Here is an 18795-nt window from a genome sequence, read left to right as displayed (position 1 = left end):
GGATATGTTTCACAGATGAGGAAGCCAAGGCACAGAGAATTAGAAGAAACTTGTTTAACACAGGAACATACAGTAATTAGACCACATAAGACTCAAAGCAAGAAAATCTGGCTTTTAGATTCTGTGTTCTACATCTGTCTTCTATAATGGGCAGTCCTTGCAGAGTAAAATTGAATATCATATATGGGTTAAGAGGACATAAACATAGCAAGTGATACATGGGGTGGTGAAAGGAGGTCCTTTTATCTTGTTAGATGCACATACCTGAGGACAACCTTGGCTGAGCCTGCATCTTTTGCCCTGGCCACCTGAGGTTGGTGTGATATGCTGTCTTCTGTCCCTAAGCGCTGGCTTTGAGTTTAAGCATGGTTAGCTGTGTTTGGCACAGAGAGATGAGGAAGACTCTTTTTCCATCAGAGTGGATCCTAAAGTAACCTCCAGAAATCAGAGGGTCAGGATGGTTGGGAGACTGTGGAACAGATCTAGGAGGAAAAGTCTGAAGACAAGGTGGAGTCGGGGGTCAGGTTAAACTATGGGAGCACTATTTCTGGAGAACGTAAAAATGGGCAGAGAAGCCCGAGCCTTCTTTAGGATTCAAAGTCATGAAAATCATTCCTTTAACAACTCAAGGTGCCAATAATCTACAGTTAGCTCATTGTTCATACAAATTTCTTCTGGTGCCCCTGTATGCCAAGGTATGATGGGAAAATAGGTACCCTCCAGGATATCCTTAGCTCTTTTATCTCTATTGTGACTGTACCAAGCTATAAAGAAAACTGTCCCTAAACAAATCAGCTTCTGCAAAGGTGATTCGAAATGAACCACATAGGAATATTCTGGAAAGAAGGCAGATACCTCATATGTGTTCTGCATTTCTGCCTTTCTTTTTCCTAATTAGTATTCATTTTTAGAAAGTCTCCAAATCTTGGTGTCAGAACTTTTAAAAAGCCTTTTCTGCCATGGTGAGGAATATTTGATGTGAATATCATCTCAAACAGGAGCAGTCTGCTTCGGCTTGCCATAATGAGAAATGTACTGTGGTGTCCCTGCCTGCTCCATGCTGAGTTTGCAAATGTCTTTGAAAACCAGTAGAGGTCCCCAAGGTTGCTTTTCTACATTCCCTGGAAAATAAAATATCAAGGTTACCTCTAGGCTGCCAGGAAAATCCTCAGTCCCTTCATGCAAGGTCATACTTATTAGTGGAGTCAGGAAGGTCTCATGAACCAAAGCATAGAAATCTTGGTGTTTTATTTCAGAACTCTGGAATTGATTATGGAGACATTTCTTCCAGAATTGCACTCCGGAAGAAATTGAAATGTAAAACTTTTGACTGGTACCTGAAAAATGTTTATCTACTCCTGAAGCCGACCCTCAACATTGTGGGCTATGGAAGAGTACGTGCTGTGAAATGGATTTCGACTTGGAATGCTTGTTTGTGGAAGACAGTGAAACCCAAACCATATGGTTACCCGGCCAAGGGTTTTCCTGCCTAGTGTCCCCTTCCTGCCCCATGCTTTCCTCAGCGCTCTGCTCTTGAGAGACTTCCTTTCCTCTTGTTTCCCAATCCCTGTTTCTTTTCCTTTTGTCTGCCTCTAGTCCTTTTGCAAACTGCAGCCCTTGCCTGACACTGTTGGATGCTTAGCCAACTCATGTCTGTAGCAGGATGGGTTCTTCAGTGTCTAATGTAAGGGTCTGCAGGGGGCAATGTTCCCAAAACGTGGGCAGCACAGCTGCACCTCACCTAAGCTCTGGTTTGTTTCCCAGTGCTCAGCACGTGGCTGCCAGGATCCCAGTTTCTGCTCCTTTTGCCTGTTGGCTTCTTGGTGTTTTAAGGAAAATGCAGGTCCTGGGGAGGCTTTGGGATTGTCTTTCCAAAACGGCATTCATGTTTTTTTCCCTTCAGATGAAAAACTCATTGGATAAGAGTATCTGCCTGGATCAAGGACCTGTGCCAGGCAATACCCCCATCATGCATCCCTGCCATGAATTCAGTCCACAGGTAACTTCCATCGTCTTGCCTGTCTGACAGGGTGAGTCTGTTTTGGCTCAGCTCCTGGTAACCTCTGTCAGATTTCAACTTGGTGTTAGACGATGGGGATGCAAGAGCAGAGTATTCTGGGTGCCAGGTAAGGGTGAAACTCAAACATACACTTTTAAGTAGGTTTTGTTGTTGTTGTTGTTGGGGATGGAACCCAAGGCCTCCCGAATGCTAGGCAATCATTATACCACTGAAGTATATCTCTAGTCTTTAAGTAAGCACTTTCTGGTTCATTCTAAAGGTCACAGCAAGACAGCTCAGTTTCAGGGACATGTAGAAGGCTTTGCTCTGTTGTGGTCATTCTCCAGGGGAGATTTTCATTGGCAATTGCCTCTAATCCCTTTTTTTCCCTCTCTTCCCACTGTCCCACCATCTTCCCTTCTCCTGTGCATCCCAGAAATTTGACAGGTGAAGCCACCTGTTCTTCTCTTGCAAAGAAGGAAGCAGAGGGCTAAAGAAAAGAGAGGTGGAATGGAAGTTCCTCTGTGGCATAGAAGAGGGCTGGCACTAAGTTCAGGGTGCAGCCAGGGGACTTTTTAATAAATGGAAAATATTCAAATCTGTCATCTTACTTTGCATGTTGCCATTACAGGAAGGTTTTGAGGTATTCCTGGTAGATATCATTCCCTCTTAGGAGATGAAAAACCTGAGGCATGAAAACAACCTATTTGTCCAAGCTCACCGAGCAAGGCACTATCAGATGGGAAATTTGAAAGGCTTCTTGACAACAGGCTCATACTGGGATTTACAGTGACAGCTTCTCAAGTTCAGCTTGAGAAGCTTTGGGAGAAGCTTTCTTCAAAGATCAGCTCCCTCATCCACACACACCATGATTCTTTTGGAGACATTGTAGGAAAGAGGGTGGGCCAAGTGCCTATCCCTAGGCCTGGCCTTCTCCCTGGAATCTACTGTCATAGGGGAGGAAGGGTGCAGTTACTCCATGTGGCCAGGAAATTCATGATCCCGGAGCAGCCAGGGCACGACAGCTGTCCTTGGGCCTCTACACGGCTGAGGCCTCCCTGCTGAGTGTGCCCATGGCAGGTCCCTTGCTATCTTCCAGAACATCTACTACCACCAAACTGGGGAATTCTACGTGGGAAAACTAATTGCAGAGGCAAACTTTAATGACCGCTGCCTCACAGATCCTGGCCATGGGGAAAATCCTACTTTAGAGCCATGTTCTACGGCAGCCCGAAGTGGACTACACATACATTGGGATTTTAAACAGGTGAGTCACATGCCTTTTAAAGGGGAGGTACTTACTAATATAGTTTGAGAGGTTTGACTTGATTTGATAACACTTTTACATTAATTTTTGTGGCAGCAGGTAAGGGAAAGACTGGAAGCTGGGAGTCAGGTGTGAACCACAGAGTCTCTTGACTAAGGCAGGGGTGGATGAGGAGGAGAAGTCCTGGAGCTGCCATAGCTTCCTAGAGTTTGGGCTCAAATCCTGGCTTAGTCATCTTTAGCAAGTTTCTGACTATCTCTGATGCTCAGTTTCCTCGTCTATAAAACCAAGATAATAGTATTTACTTTGTGGGCCTATCTGGAGGATTAAATGAGAGAAGATTGTGAAGCATTTGGCATGGTGCCTGGTATACAGGAGTTTTTGATAAATATTAGTCATTGCAATTAGTTTTATTTTGAATGATTGTCAAAGTATAGAGGACTAGGCTGAAATCCAACAGGGACTACTGCAAAAGTCCTGGCTTTCACTTCAATATTAAATGGCCAAGAACAGGATAGCGGGAATCTAGCAGAATCCACGTGTCAATGACACGAAAGACCTGGCTGATCACAGTCTACGTGTGAACCTGCCCCGCGTTGGGGCTGCTTCAAAAATTTTAGTGTTCTTTGGCCACTTTCATTAGTCTGTGATGTCCTGTTGGAAGGAGGTTATGGTTTGTGATAGGTACTGCATAAACTTCAAGTGCTGCATTTTAAAAAATCATGGACAATCTATTTCGGCGAGTCCTATCTTTTTAAGGCCAATAATCTCTGTGACAATTTGCTGCTAGCTATGCAGTTTAAATGTAGAGGCACCTATGTGCAAAACTTTCCTTATGATTTCAGAGAGGTTTTTCATTCCAGTCTCCCTGCAATATCAATTAGAGGGAGGAGGAGAGGTAATGCCTTCCCAGTCTCTGTCACCTCCATCTAAGCTACAATGACATGGTACTGCAGGCACTGCAGCAAGAGGCATGCTCCCCCTACCTTAGGCCCATTTCAGATTTCATTCCCTCTCCTCCAACCTCTTCACCAGAACAACCTCAAGGTGCATCCCTGACTTCAGACAGGGCCTCTCTCTGGGAAGCTTCCATGACCCTGCAGGAATAGGCTGAGTTCTTCTGTGCCCCCAGGCCCCCCTTGTCTCCTTATCTCTTCCACCTGCCTGCTCTCCTGTTTCTTTTCACCACTCATCTGAGAACTGGAGGGCAGGGTCTGGATTTTGCTTGTTGTTTTCTCTCTAGCATCTGTTAGAACATCTGGAACATTTCAGGCACTCAATAAGTGGTTGTGGAACAAGTGAAAGATTGGCACTTAGGAGAGCTGAGCTTAGAGAAAAGAAGATGCTGTTTTCCTAAGGAAAAGGAGCATGCTTAGTCAATGTTCTGTCATTTGCATCAAGTACCTGAGATAACCAACGTATAAAGAGAGGTTGAGTCTGAGTCACACTTTTGAAGATTCCAGTCCATGATTGATTGGTCCAGTTGATTTGGGTCTGTAGTGATGCATCAGGGTGGGAGCATGTGGTAAAGTAGACCTCACTTATATCATAAGTCAAGAAGCAAAAGAGAAAGAGGAAGAGACTGGGGTCTTGCAGTCCCCCTTGAAGGCACATCCTCAATCACCTAAAGACCTTCTGCTAGACTCGTTCTCTTAAAGGTTCTACCTTCTCCTAATAGTCCCAAACTGGACTTCTTGATGGCAAAGGGGGGACTTCTTGATGGCCCAGCAGCTTAGGTACTCTGAACAGGACAGGCTGCCTCACACAGTGCTGAGTTCTCTGTCAATTGTAGTCACCAAGCACAGCACATCTGAGTATCTGGTGAGCCTAGTGTGCTAAATGTGAGTTTTTGATGTCTTTAATGATCTTAGTACTTTGAGCCTAGCAAGTTTTAATTATTTTAATAGGGCATTTTTAAAAACAATTTAATAAATTTATTTGACTGTTGTAGAGTATATTTTATAAATTTAAATTACATAAAATACATAATACATTAAATTGATAAAATTAATTTAAAACATTAAATTTACTTTCTTAAGGACTTTGATTATCTGACTTTATATTTAGTGAACCTGAATCTCTTAAATGTTTTCCAAAGTGCTTATAAAGTCAGTGAAATCTCAACATGCAATCAGAAATTTAATTTGTTACACATTTTAAAATTGCTATCAAAAGGTTAATTTGTAAGATGCTAATTTTCCATAAATATAACAAGTACTTAAAAATAGCAAATACACATAGAATATTTAGCAAATATTACCTGTTTATTCCCTTAGTATCTATACTTTATCCCAACTATCCTAGGAATTAAAAATACCATTTATTCCTAAGAGCTCTTTTGGAGGTTCTAGCAGGGGAGTGCAGCTACTCACATATCCTTGACCAAAGAGCAGTCCTCCTCTATTGGGGAAGGGTGTCCTCTTCAACAGAGCATGCAGCTCTCGGAGGAATGCACTAGGCATGGAAAAGAGGAGGAAGGGGACATCTGCTTATCCAGCAAGATCAGCTGAGTCAGTGTGGTGACAGATGTGTCGTAGCCAGATCAGCCTCACTATTTATCCAAAAGAGATAATTATGCATCCCAAATATTTGAAAAGCTGTCTTCCTAAGAGAAATTTGGAAGGTTGCCTTCTCAGCTGACTGAGGCCGATGATAGAATGGAAATTTGGGCTGAGTGTGAGGTCTGCTCCATAGCACATCCAGGGGTGGGCTGCCTGATGCTCCGATGTCCAGGCTGGGACCCTTTTTATGACCATTATGCCAAGAAATTCAAAAGTTAAGAGGGAGGTGATCAGGTGGTTCCCGGTATGTTATCAAATTTTTGGTTCATCTTGAGTCAATTCCTATCTAGTCCTTCCTATCCATTTTATATCTGAATCAAAATCCTTTTAGATATGAAAACAATATTTGGCTGAATGTTGGGGCTCTCTTGTGCTCTATTTACTTTGTAGCACAACTTACACATTCATTCTACTAAAAAGTTACCAAAGTAAAGGATAAGCAGAATCTCTGTATTATTTCTTGTTTATGAATGGGAATCTTGAAAATAAACCCTGAGCATGAAAAAAAAAAAGTCACTAAAAATATTTTCTGGAATTGAGAAGGTGATCAGACTAGATAATCCCTCTATTTTCTCCCAATGTCATGATTCTGTGTTTTAAATCAACCAGAGGAGGTTACACTCTCTGTGAAGCACAAGGGAGCCAAATCGAGTGACTGAGAAGGGACCTAATTCAGAGATGGGGTGTGTACAGCCACATGGACTTTGATAGGAGGAGCCTAGCATTGGCGGTAGTGATGCAGTTGAAACAGTGGATATTTGGGTGAAGGTCAAGAGAGAGTGACAGCCCACGACACAAAGAGGATTTCTAGAGTTGGTAGTGAGGAGGAGAACACTCATCCTAAAGGTTCCAGAAACCACTAAGAAAGAGAGCCCTGTGGGTGCTCACACCTTGCTGGTGGGCGAGTGAACCAAAAAGGTTCCAATAGCAATTTGCCTGCACACAGGTGTTATATTTGAATCTGAAAGGCACCCCCCACTCCCAGGCTTATGTTGAAGTCTTGGTTCTCAATGCAACAATGTTCAGAGGTAGGGCTTTGGGGAAGTTATTAGATCATGAGGGCTCTGGTTATATTAGTGGATTAAGCCATTGATGAAGTTATACTTTGATGCACTATTGGGAGATTATGGAAATTTAGGAGATGGAACCTCGTTGAAAGGAGTGAGTCCTTGGGGCATGACCTTGGGGACTATATCTTATCCCTGGACTTTCCTCTCTCTTGGCCTTCTGACCACTGTAAGGTGAGCAGCTTCCCTCCACCACGTGCTCCCTGCTGTGATCTTCTTCCTCATCCCAGGCCCAGAAACAACAGAGTCAAGCAATTGGAAACTGAACCATGAGCCTAAATTCTTTCTTCCTGTTGAGTTGTTTACCTCGGGTATTTTATCAATAGTGATGGAAAGTTGACTAACACAATAGGAAGAGCTCTGACACCGACAACTAACTATGACCCTTTTTAAAGGAACTGATTAGTTTTCAGGATAATATCTTAAGAAATAATATAAACTGAAGGCCATGATGAATGTAGACTATATCCTGATATTTCAAAGCAAAATGTTAGGAAAAATGAAATACCCAGTAGTGGTAGGGATTTTTGCTCATTGCTTAAGTGAATATCATATAGCTATTCAAATGATATTCTAAAAGTTATTTAAAAATGATGAAAGGAGGAAATATACATAATATTAATTTAAAAGAAGTAAAAACCATATATAAAAACCGTAAGTACAGTGTTAAATCATCATGAGTGGTTCTAATTTTAAAAAATATCATTTTCCCATTAAAATAAGCATATATTCCTTTTGTAAAAGTGAAAATGAAACAAAAACAGAAATCCGTTAAAAATTCTGGCCGCACTGTTCCTAAATAAACACAAGAGCAAAAGTGCATAAGATCCAGATGAACACAATTAAAAGAAGCCAGGTGCTGTAGGGAGTGCTATCAGAGCCCAAGTCACATGGAAGTCGAGAGAAAATAGAAAATAGGCCACTGAGTTTGTTTAAAACATCACAGTATAATAGCCAAGACTTATTGAGTGTATGTTATAAGCCAGGCATTGGGTTAAACATTATCTAATTTAGTCCTTGTAAGACAAAGGTCTTTTATAAGAGAAGTGTTACTATTAGCTCTGTCTGAACCATGAAGAAACTATGGCCCAGAAAAGTCAAACCGTTTCCCCAAGATTACACAGCATAGTAATTGTGCAGCACTGAAGCAGAGAATCTTACCACTGTGTGTTACTTCCTGGTTGCTTAGGTATTTGATTCTCCTTTTTTTCATGTTTTTTATTGGTGCATTATGGTTGTATGAAATGGTGGGACTTGTTATGTATTCCTACATGCATACAATGTAACAATGGAATTTGGCCAATATCACTCCCTAGTAGTTCCCCTTTCCCTCCCTGTGGTCCCTTTCCTCTACTCCTGATCTCTCTTTTTCATGAGACTCCCCCACCCAATGTTTTTTGTTCCTTTTTCCTCTTTAGCTTCCACATAGGAGAGACAATATATGGCCCTTGGCTTTCTGAGTTTCATTTATTTAGCTTAACATGGTGTTCTCAAGTTCTATCCACTTTCTTGCAAATGACAGAATTTCATTCTTCTTAATGGCTGAATAAGTCTCCATTGTGTGTATATAGCACATTTTCTTTATCCATTGGTAGATACCTACGCTGGTTCCATCGTTTGGCTATTGTGAATTGTGCTGCTATAAACATAGGCATGCATGTCTCACTCTAGTCTGATGACTTTTATTTTTTTAAAGGGGCAAAACCACTAAATATTAGTCAAGCAGGAGAGCTTTGGGTTTGTGGTCCTCCCTTTCTTCTAACATTATGACATCTTTAAAGCTAGTAGAAAACAAATGTGCAGAGAGGGAGAAATAAAATAAGGGTGTTAGACTGGAAGAATGATGGCTAGCATCAAGGGTGGCTGATTCAGAGCACAAACAGGCTACTGACTGGCGAGACAGGGACAGGCAGCTCCTTTGAGATGATCCATGAGGCAGCACCCTGTGGACCACTGGTGGTTTTCAGGTGAAGATATAAATGAGGTGTGATCTTCTTGACATTTGCTGAAAGTGTCGGGGTGGGGATCCAGGGACAGAATGTGCTGTAAAGGCCTAGAAGAGTGACACAGAGGGGCAAGCCAAGCCTGAGGCCAGGCTGCTGTAGATGCCTTGTTGAGCCAGGTGGGTGGACTCTGTCCAGGAGCCCTCCGTGGTCAGGGGCTGAGAGCAGGGAGTGGCGGGTGGTGGAGAAGTTCCAGAACCTGGAGAGGAACCCTGCGTGGCCGACCGACACTGGATGAAGGCCCTGAGAATGGGGGGTGGAGGATGGGGTGGGGCACCTAGGGAGTATAGGTCAGATGGTTTGGGGGGACCAGGGGTTGTTGGGGGCAGTTTGTGATTGTGAGAGGTGAGAAGCAGGGAGGCAGAGGTTTGGAGATCTTAGAGCTGCAGCCCTTGCTCTTGAAAGCCCTGGTGACCGAGTATCTGAGGGACAGTGAGATCAGGTGACTCACCCAACCTCATCGAATGCATGAACTCTGACGATGGTAGCAGAAGGTGGTGAATAAAGGAAGAAGCCCCTGACCCAGGAACTAACACAGACTAGGGAGTGATTCTAGCAAAGATTGGAGAGGGGCATGGGGGTGAGAGGGGTGTGGGGGTGAGAGGGTTAGGAGCAGATGCAGGCTCAGCTTGGACAGATGGCAAGATTGCCAAGTGCTGAGATGTGGAGTTCAGAAAGAGGTGGGGCGAGGGGTGGGGGGTCAGAGGGAAAACATAGGAACAAGGAGGAGGACCCTTCTTCCTCTTTCCCTATGAGAAGGGACAGGGCCAAGATGGTCTCAGATTCATTGTGCATCTTTCATGTGTCAAGCACCAGATGCTCAATTAATATTAACACAAATTTTAAACTTTAAAATTTACTCAAAACCTATTTTACAGAGGAAGAAATGGAGACTTGGGGAGGTTAGGTGCCCAAGGTCACCTGGTTTGTATATGAGGGAATCAATCCTGACTGTTGAGCACTGATGCCCACAGTGTTCCCAGTAGTGAACTCTGTTGAAGCCCCCATGACAAGAGGCAGGAAGTTGCCACCCAGAATGGTGGAGAAGGTAAATTGAGTTCCTCCCAAGTGGCTTCTGCCCCAGGTCCTTGACGGATCCCTGCTGAGGAGGGAGAGGAAGGCAAGGGAAGGGCGAGCCCGAGGGGTTCCATGGGCTCAGGTCTGGAGAGACAGAAAAGAGGGACAAATTTGAAAACAAGATGTCATGGTGTTAGGCCAGTCAGCGTTGGACTGCTGCTTCAGTCTCCAGGGAAGCCCATGGTGCTTATGAACTCAGCACTGTGGGCTTAGCTGGCTGCGGGGCTGGTGCAGGAAGCACTGGGGGGTTGAATTCCACACATTGCTTCTCATTCTCGCTGGGGAACTTGCAAAGGATCCAGGGACCCTGGCAGACCTCAGCGCAGAGAGCAGGCCCAGTGGGATGCTGTGCTATTGCTATCACCTTGACTCTCCCTCCTCCCACCCAGGGAAGAGCCGTCATAAACAGGGACACCAAACGGTGTCTGGAGATCAGGAAGCACTCTTCTGGTGCCTACATGCTTGTGCTGCAGAAGTGTACCATGCAAACATGGGAAATTCAGTACGTCATCAGAAACTGGGATCAGACGGATGTCCAGTGAGGATGCAGAGTCTGAATTTGGGACACCAATTCTCACAACTGGAATGGCATCTACCCCCAATGCTGCGCAATGTGGGAGAGGGTGAAGGAAAGGAAGTGTGTGTGTGTGTGTGTGTGTGTGTTTACTGTGATCTCAGCGTGCAAGACCCAGGACGTGGAGTCCTGTGCACTTGTCAGGGCACCATGGCTGAGGACCGGAGCAGAAACTGATGCCTTGTGCCCAGCTTCCCTTGGAAGATCGTGATATCTATCAAATGCCATTCTTGGAAACTCCTTGAAATAGCCTGTCTCATCTGCTTGTTCTGTGGAAAGTGGAGGAGGAAGATGGAAGTTTATCTCTGACTTCCACCAACGCTGTTTAGCCTTCATTCCAACAGCTACTATCGCCACCTGTCCCACACCTCCTCCCCCGCTCAGCTGCTCAGAGACTCCCCAGACCGTTCCACGTGAGAGGCTGGGTCCTCCTCATGCCAGTGGCAGTGTGATCACCATCCAGGTGGCATGACCTCCCTCTCCTTTCTGGACTGTTCTGAAAGATACAACAAGTAGACCAGTCACTTTAACAAATTCCTCCATTTGTGTGCCCCCTACCCCATGGCAGCTTTATTGGAATTACCAGTCTCTCCCATGAAAAAGAGATTGCAGAGGCTAAGAAGAGGAGGGAAAGAATCTCACCCAGTCATAGCTTTTCAAGGGCTAGTTCACAGAAAATGGTAGAAAAATCCAATTCCTTGTGAATCTGTTCATAAAATGAAATGAAGATGTTGTGTCTACTGAAAACTAAAAAATAAATATTAAAAAATTCTCTCTCTCTCTCTCTGTCTCTCTCTCTCAAAAAAAAAAAACATGCACACAATAGAAAAGCAGGCAAAAGACACACTAGGTTTACATATATAAAAAGACATTTGACCTCCTTCACAGAGAAATGAAGATTAAAAGTGAACTGAGATAATTTTTCATTTAAATTGGCAAAAGTAAACAAAACAAAAAACACAACAGCACATTCCATGGGAGGAATGTGGAGACTGGCAGTCTCGTGTTGATGGGAGGACGTAAAATGGCACAATCTCAGTTGGTACTTGGCAATATCTAATTCTTTGCAGTACTGGTGTAAAGTGAAACATGTTGGAGGTAAACTGTGTACCCAAACTTCAGAGGGTGCTAAATAAATCCACACAGTGGGGTATTAGGTGGCTGTAAAAAGGACCAGGAGCATCTCTCTGAACTGATATGGAGTGATTACGTGTATATTTTGCTCAGTGAAAAAAGAAAACTAGCATCTATAAGTATGTATCCTTTAGGTAGAAAATAAGGAGAAAATATACATGTGTCTGTTCTTTTCTGCAAAATAAAACCTGAGAAGGATAAACCAGAAACTATTGAGATTGTTACAATGGATGGTGGTGGTTGGGAACAGGGTGCCAAGGACTAGGGAACAGGATAGAAGAGATGCGGGAGGAGTGGCATTCTCATAAGTAGATTTTTTTTCCCTGTGGATTTGACATTTAGAATCATGTTTCATATGTTCAAAATAAAAAATACATAAAAATCAAATATAGAAACAAAAAATGGATTATAAACAAAAGTAAGCGAATCTAGCCATATATCTGTACTTTAGATGAACACTTCTCTGCACTTACACACATAACCGAGCATACTTAGCATTCGACATTCAGACCTTCGTTTCTAAATATTTAGAATTAGGACTCCTTAGGAAAATAATTTTAAGGCTCTGGCTCTAATATCTTCCTGTGTTGAAAGAAAGGAACTTCTCAAAGAATGGTAGGATATGTTACAACCCACAGTAACCAAGTTGAAAGGGGTTCCACTGGCTAAATATGGGACAATTTGAACATTAAAATTAATGTTGATCACAATAGCCAAAGAATAAGATAAGAATACATGAGTTCTTTCAAATGAATAAAAGAATGAATGAGGAGTAGGGAAAGTTCTTCCTTATAATAGAATGCCAATTAGTAATTGTTAAAAGGATTATGAGATTAGGAAATCACAACTTGGCACGCACACAGTTAAAATTGTTTCAGGCAAGACTCACCAAAGGATGTTAAAACTATTGGGTGATGAGAAATGGGAAAAGCATACACCACAAATGTATGTACACAAAAATATATAATTAAAGTAACTTCCCAGAAGATATTTATCCATTACAGCAGCGGAAAGATAGTAATTTTATGGGTGAGAAACCTGGCATATGCCATGTTACTTGAGCAGTCAACATAAACATCAGTAGCTGGACAAATGGACAGCTTGTGCCTCTTGATATGATGTGCCAAGAACATAGCATCACTTCTAGGTTATTCCTGCCCAAAATGCAGAGCCTGAACTTATAATCTTTGTGAAACTTCAATTAAACCCAAATCGAGAGACATTCTTCAAAAGAAATAGTCTGTATGCTTCAAAAATGTTAAAGTCATGAAAGATGAAGAAGTACTGAGAGGCTTTCAGACTAAAGGAGATGAAAGAGACACAGCAGCTGAATGGAATGTGTGGTTCTGGACCTGAAAGGATTTCTCTCCCCTTTCAGTTATAAGGAACAGCAGTAAGATAATTGCTGAAATTGGAATTAGGTTGGTTGATGAGATAATAATACTGTGTGTTATTTCATTGTACACTGGCTATATAAGAAAATGTCCTTGATTTTATGAAATAATCACTGAATGGATTTGGGGGTAGGACATGATCAGATTTTACATATGTGGATGAAAGGTCAAGCAGGGTATGGTAAAACAAATATAGGTAAGTGAAACTGGCTGAACATAGTAGAGGGTATGCAGGAATTCTTTGTACTGGGTACTCACAACTTTTCTGTAAGTCTGACATTATTTTAAAATAAAACACATTTAAATTTAAAACAAACTCAAACAAAAAATTGCCTACCTAGATAAACTGTTGAAAGCAAAACTCCATCCACAGTTTTGCTTTCTACAGTTTCAATTATCTGAGGTCAATGGGGATCCAAAAGTATTGAATGGAATATTCTGGAAATAAAAATTTGTAAGTTTGAAATAACTTTTGTAACATTATATCGTTATACTTCTTCTGTTTTGCTAATTTCTCATGTGCCTAGTTTTAAAATTAAACTTTACTATAGGAATATATAGGGAAAAAAATGTCTATATATGCTTTTCCCATTTCTCATCACCCACTAGTTTTAAACAATTTTAACTGTGTGCGTGCCGAGTTGTGATTTCCTAATTTGACAATCCCTTTAACAATTATTAAATTGGCATTCTATTGTAAGGAAGAACCTTTACCATAGGAATATATAGGGAAAAAAATGTCTAATACGGTTCCAGGTATCTCTTGAGAGTTTTAGAATGTATCCCCCTTGGATCAGGAAGGACTCCTGTACATTAAATATCCCTTCCCACTAACTGCAGCTTAAATCTAAGAAATAGCAGCTTAATCCAATATTGGTGTCTTTTGTTCTTAAGGGGAAATCTGTAATTCTCTCACATATGTAGTTAGATGGTCAGACAGACCTGAGGCCCCCACTTTCCAGAGGCTCTGCTCCAGCAGGCCAGCTATGAGGAGGAGGGTGTGGGATGGCTTCCTTCACTCAAAAGTCTGACCATCACTTGTTCCTCTGGTCACCTGCTACCTCCAGCCCTCATTGGTCAGGACTTGTGAGGGTTGTCTCTGTGATGGACTTTAGCCCAGTCAGGAAACTGTTCCCTTGGTAACCACCAAAAGATTGCAATTTGCAAGTCTATCATCCCTATTCACTGATTCACTCATTGTTCTCCCCCACCCCCTTTCATTTTTGAGAATGACGGAGCTCTACATAAGTTAGCGCTATCTAAGCATTGACAGGTGTTAAACTTGTTGATGACGCTGGCACTTCAAAGGTCACCAAATCCCCACAGAGAAGTCCTTCTGTGTTTGTTACTAGGAGTTGGATTTCTGGAACCGTGGTCCTGCCCATTCGCTCCCTCTGACCCAGAGAGTGGTAATCCCTGGAGTGTCTTGCAATGCTCATTTTCCTCTCCATCCTCTTTTACCTCTGGCTTTTCTGAAGCCTGTGCCTCATGTTTCCCTCATGGGCTGCAGGGGGACACTATGCCTGGAGGTCTTGGGGAGCCACAGTTCACTTTACAATATGGCTCTCTCTTCTTGACCCCAAAGTGAAAGGCATGGCTCCTATTTTCATTCCACCTGTCCCAAACCAAAGTGACAATGAGACTGTTTTTGTTCTTTTCCAACCCAGCTTCAAGCAGGGACCCCAGGGAAGCAATTTGGATCTACCATTCTCTTTATTATAGCAGCTATCACCCCAGGATTCTGTCACTTTTCCAAAGGGGGCCTAGAGACTGGGTCACTGCCATCATGTGCCTGATTGTCCTTCTTCAGGTCTTTGCATCATCTCCATCAGGCTTACATATCCCAATCTCAGGGTGCACAACTTCTCATCCACGTGAGACCTACGGGAGGAAGGGCTGAGGGCTGAATCGTAACAAATGGAGATTCAGAGATTAAATGCAGTTTTAATCTCTTACAGAGTCCCTTTATTGTACTTTTAATACATTTCCACGATGTAAAATGTGCTTTAGCTAATTTCCTAAATTTAAGAAAACTTGTAAAGTCCTTTTATAGAGATTACCTAAAATAGTTAGGTGGATAATACCACAGTGAGTTAATTATCACCTGAATTTGTGGGTAAAGTCAACTCATGACTATAAGTTATAATTTCAAAATCACAGTTTTTTTCTCCTCTAAACATTTTAGCAAATATAATTTCAAGGAGTGAATTTTTTTCAGGATTAAAAGGCTAGCCAGGTACATTAGTATACGCCTGTAATTCCAGCAGCTTGGGAGGCTGAGGCAGGAGAAATGCAAGTTTGAGGCCATCTTTTGCAATTTAGAGAGACTATCTAAGAATAAGAAGGGCAGAAGATGCAGAGGGCTCTGGGTTCAATCCCCATTACCACCTACCCCGCCAAAAGACTGCAATTTGCAATTCTATCATCCTTAAGCAAAAAACCCCAAATTGCTCAATATAACCATAGAGCTATTGTCCTCTGTAGAAAACAAATACCTAAAACAACAACGAAAATCCCAGGCAGAAGAGTCAAATTTATGACAAGAAATATGTATAGTTTAACTTTAATTGGCGAAAGCAGTTATGCCAATATTCTCTGATGTTTTCCTTTTCTAACAGATTATACTGGCTAGGTCAGGACTTGTCCTTTGAAAAATAACTTGTTGATCTTCTTTTGTTCTTTAAAAGTTCTTCATGAACTGAGCTGGTGGCTCTGCTTCAAATATATTTTCCAGTCAAAGCTGGGTGGAGGAGATGAGACTGTCCTGTTCACACAGGGGCCTTGTCCCCCAGTCCTACTATTCCTTATAATCTCCTTATCTCCCCTCCAGAGCCCGAGGGGGCCTTGCCATGGGCCTATAGCACATCCTGTCTAGTCTTTCCCTATAAAAATGCCTTCCCAGTATGTGCACAAAATTCCTTTTTCCAAATCCCAAATTCCAAGAAAAATCAGTTGAAGATTTGGGAGAACAGAAAACAGCTTTATAATCTTCTGAGATTTAAAGCATTGCAAGTGACATAGAGATGTTACCAGTTTGAAGGAATCCATTGATGTCAAATTGAACACAAGATTAGGACACAGGTGCATTTTAAGATTAAGGTCACTATTTTCAGAAACCAGGACAGGAATACAAAGAGAAAAGCAGTCATAAGCTCATCAGTTGGTCATCCTTAGGCATAGTAATTGCCATGTTATCAATGTGTGTTTGAATCTGTCTGCCTCAAATGCCACTGATTCCAAGGTGCAGCCACTGTAGGCACAGATGCTCTGCTTTCTAAATTTGGACTCTGTCACTATCATGGGGACTCTTTTGTTTATACTGCATCAGGTGCACAAGAAAGGGGGGGTGGCTGGCCCTAGGTAGTGCCAGACCTTGTTTGCTCTTCTGAACTGGAATGTTTCACTCCTGAGTTCCACAGCTTGGCTTGGGCTATAGAGGAGGTTGACAGAGAGGACTGAGAAGCACTGGCTTGGGGACTACAGAGTGGGCCATGCAAAGCCAGCGTGGGTGCTGTAGGACACTCAAGAATGGGTGTGATTGGAGGTGCAGCTGTGTGGGGACCAGCAGGGCCAGCAAAAGTACCTGCAAGCCCTAGAACAAGTAGCAGATTCTGAGGGTGACAGAAGGGGAGGGGTGGATCCTGTAGCCCTAGATCACCCTCAAGGAGCTCTGGCAGCAGCAAAGAACGGGTTTGTGTGAAAATGGCCATAGCTAAGCCTGGGCATTAGCCAGGCAGGCGAGCTGTGAAAGAGCCATGGGAGGAGGCCTCTATCTGGGGTAGTCACTATCTTTATTCCCCTCCCTGTGGGAGAGCTCTGGTGGCTGTCTCCCTGTGCCTGAGCTTTCCCTTATCCTCCTCCTCCTCTGATGTTAAGGCCTTTGTGTGTAGGATTAACGGAGCTCCAGGGGAGCACTGCTGCACTCCTCAGTAGGATAGTCCACTGTTTGCATCTTTCAGCAGGAACAATAGGGAACACATGAACACATTGTCCAATGGAAATTCAGTCATGAACACAAACAGGGGATTCTTCTTTGGGGTCCTACTGCAGCCTTGAGATCTGTAAAGGGAGTAAGGTTCCCACTTACAGAACTCACTTTTTTCTCTGATCCCTTTGGGAATAGGGATCTTAAGATCTTATAAGAAACATCCACATGAAAATAGAAGAGAGACCAGAAGAGGAGTGGAAGGAGACAAAGGGAAGGGAGGAAGGAACAAAACAGACTCAATTATGTGCACGTATTAGCACATCACATTGAATCCCATCCCACTATTATTATAATCATAATGCATAATAAAAATTAATTTAAAAAGAAATAAAAGTAGTACGGTTTTAAAAAAGCAAATTGCATCTTGTCTGTCTCACCTCTACCAATATGAACTTCGGTAGCCAGTTCAAATTCAGAGAGAGAAAAAGAGACAGAGAGAGATACAAAGCAAGAGTGATTGGCTCCAGCAATCTGAGATGTCTGGGCAGTATCCAGAGCCTCTGGAAGCAGTTTCAGAGAACCTACCACTGCTGTTTTCCAAGTGAGAGTCAATAGCCAACGTAGCCAACCCTGGCCATCTTGAGCTTTTCCAAGCATCCTGTTTATTCACAGAGGAGTTTGGGGTGAAGCAAAAAGGCTTCCAGGGCTGCTTCCAAAAGTCCAGGAGGGGAGGTTCTTAAGAGAGCAGCCAAGGGAGAGCGACTCTGTCTGGACTGGGCCTCTTCAGGCAAGTAGACCAGTTGGCCAACCTCCCCCTAAATGCAGTGTGGTCCAATCAACAGGCCACAGTTCTGAAACGCAGCCCCAGCCCTGGACTGGAGCACCCTGGCAAGTTCAGCTGTGGAGAGAGACCCGCTTTGGACCAGCTCAGCCCACTGAGCTCTTGGCCAGCACCCTGTCTGTCTCCATGCCATCTCAGATCTTTTTGGCTCCAGACAAGTTCAAAGCTTTCCACTGTAGTTGGCCAGAGGCCTCGGGGAGAGACATTTGTAGGAGTCTTTTCATAATGGGCTCCTGGTTACTGGAATTCAAAAATCTGGCTGTGAACACTTATTTCAGGCCAGCTGTTGGCACCGATGTTAAAATAAGGATCAGCTTCAGCCCCTGCCCCCTTTTAAGTCCAATATGGAAAAACTCCATTTGGCAGCTCTTTTCCCTGAAATAGCAACAGGAAGAGAGACAAATATCCCAGGTCTGAAAAATAAAACCTTGTACAGAATTAGGGATTCTCTTATAATGTTGTTTTAATAAGTAAGGCCTTTAACACGGTCATCATGCCCCTGATGTTCCAGATTATAAATGGGCCTCTAGTCTGGGTGGTGTGCAAGTCAGTTCTAAAGCCACAGCTGGCATTATTAATAAAAAGAGCGTATTAAAAGACACATAGACAGAAAGTTTAATTAAACCCATGAGTCAGAGAATGGGAAAGGCCAAGGCAAATATGCTCACCACAGGTGTGGGGACAGGAAAGGGGAATCATTGCCTGCCTTGAGGCTGGGTCCTGTCAGAGTGGACCTTAGGATACACTGTTTTTCTTTGAAGACTCTGTTTACCCTCAGATGCACACTTTTCTGCCTCCAACTACAGGGGCCAAAAAAAAAAAAGAGAACCCCTTGAATTCCTTCGTGTTGCCTTCGGAGGAGAGTTTGGAGTTGCTGGAAGAGTGGCCTAGATACACCAAGGTTATGCAAATTTAGTCCTGCTTCTTTGGAATGTTACAGGTTTCCTCTC

General features: G+C 43.0%; 1 protein-coding gene across 1 annotated transcript in view; it reads left to right on the top strand.

The window, feature by feature from the left end:
• The window catches only part of Galnt8 (polypeptide N-acetylgalactosaminyltransferase 8), a 51978-nt gene extending 40658 nt beyond the window's left edge, over positions 1-11320 (top strand). Inside the window, exons 8-11 of the mRNA XM_078015380.1 lie at positions 1257-1394; positions 1904-1999; positions 3099-3266; positions 10364-11320. Coding sequence (XP_077871506.1) covers positions 1257-1394; positions 1904-1999; positions 3099-3266; positions 10364-10516 — 555 coding nt within the window. The 3' untranslated portion in view covers positions 10517-11320. The remainder of the gene's footprint in view (positions 1-1256; positions 1395-1903; positions 2000-3098; positions 3267-10363) is intronic.
• The last annotated feature ends 7475 nt before the right edge of the window (positions 11321-18795 follow it).

The sequence above is a fragment of the Ictidomys tridecemlineatus genome, chromosome 6, assembly GCF_052094955.1.
Source record: "Ictidomys tridecemlineatus isolate mIctTri1 chromosome 6, mIctTri1.hap1, whole genome shotgun sequence".
In the NCBI taxonomy this organism is placed as follows: Eukaryota; Metazoa; Chordata; class Mammalia; order Rodentia; family Sciuridae; genus Ictidomys; species Ictidomys tridecemlineatus.
Note: the sequence above shows the minus strand (reverse complement) of the source record. Positions and strands in the feature narration are given on the sequence as shown.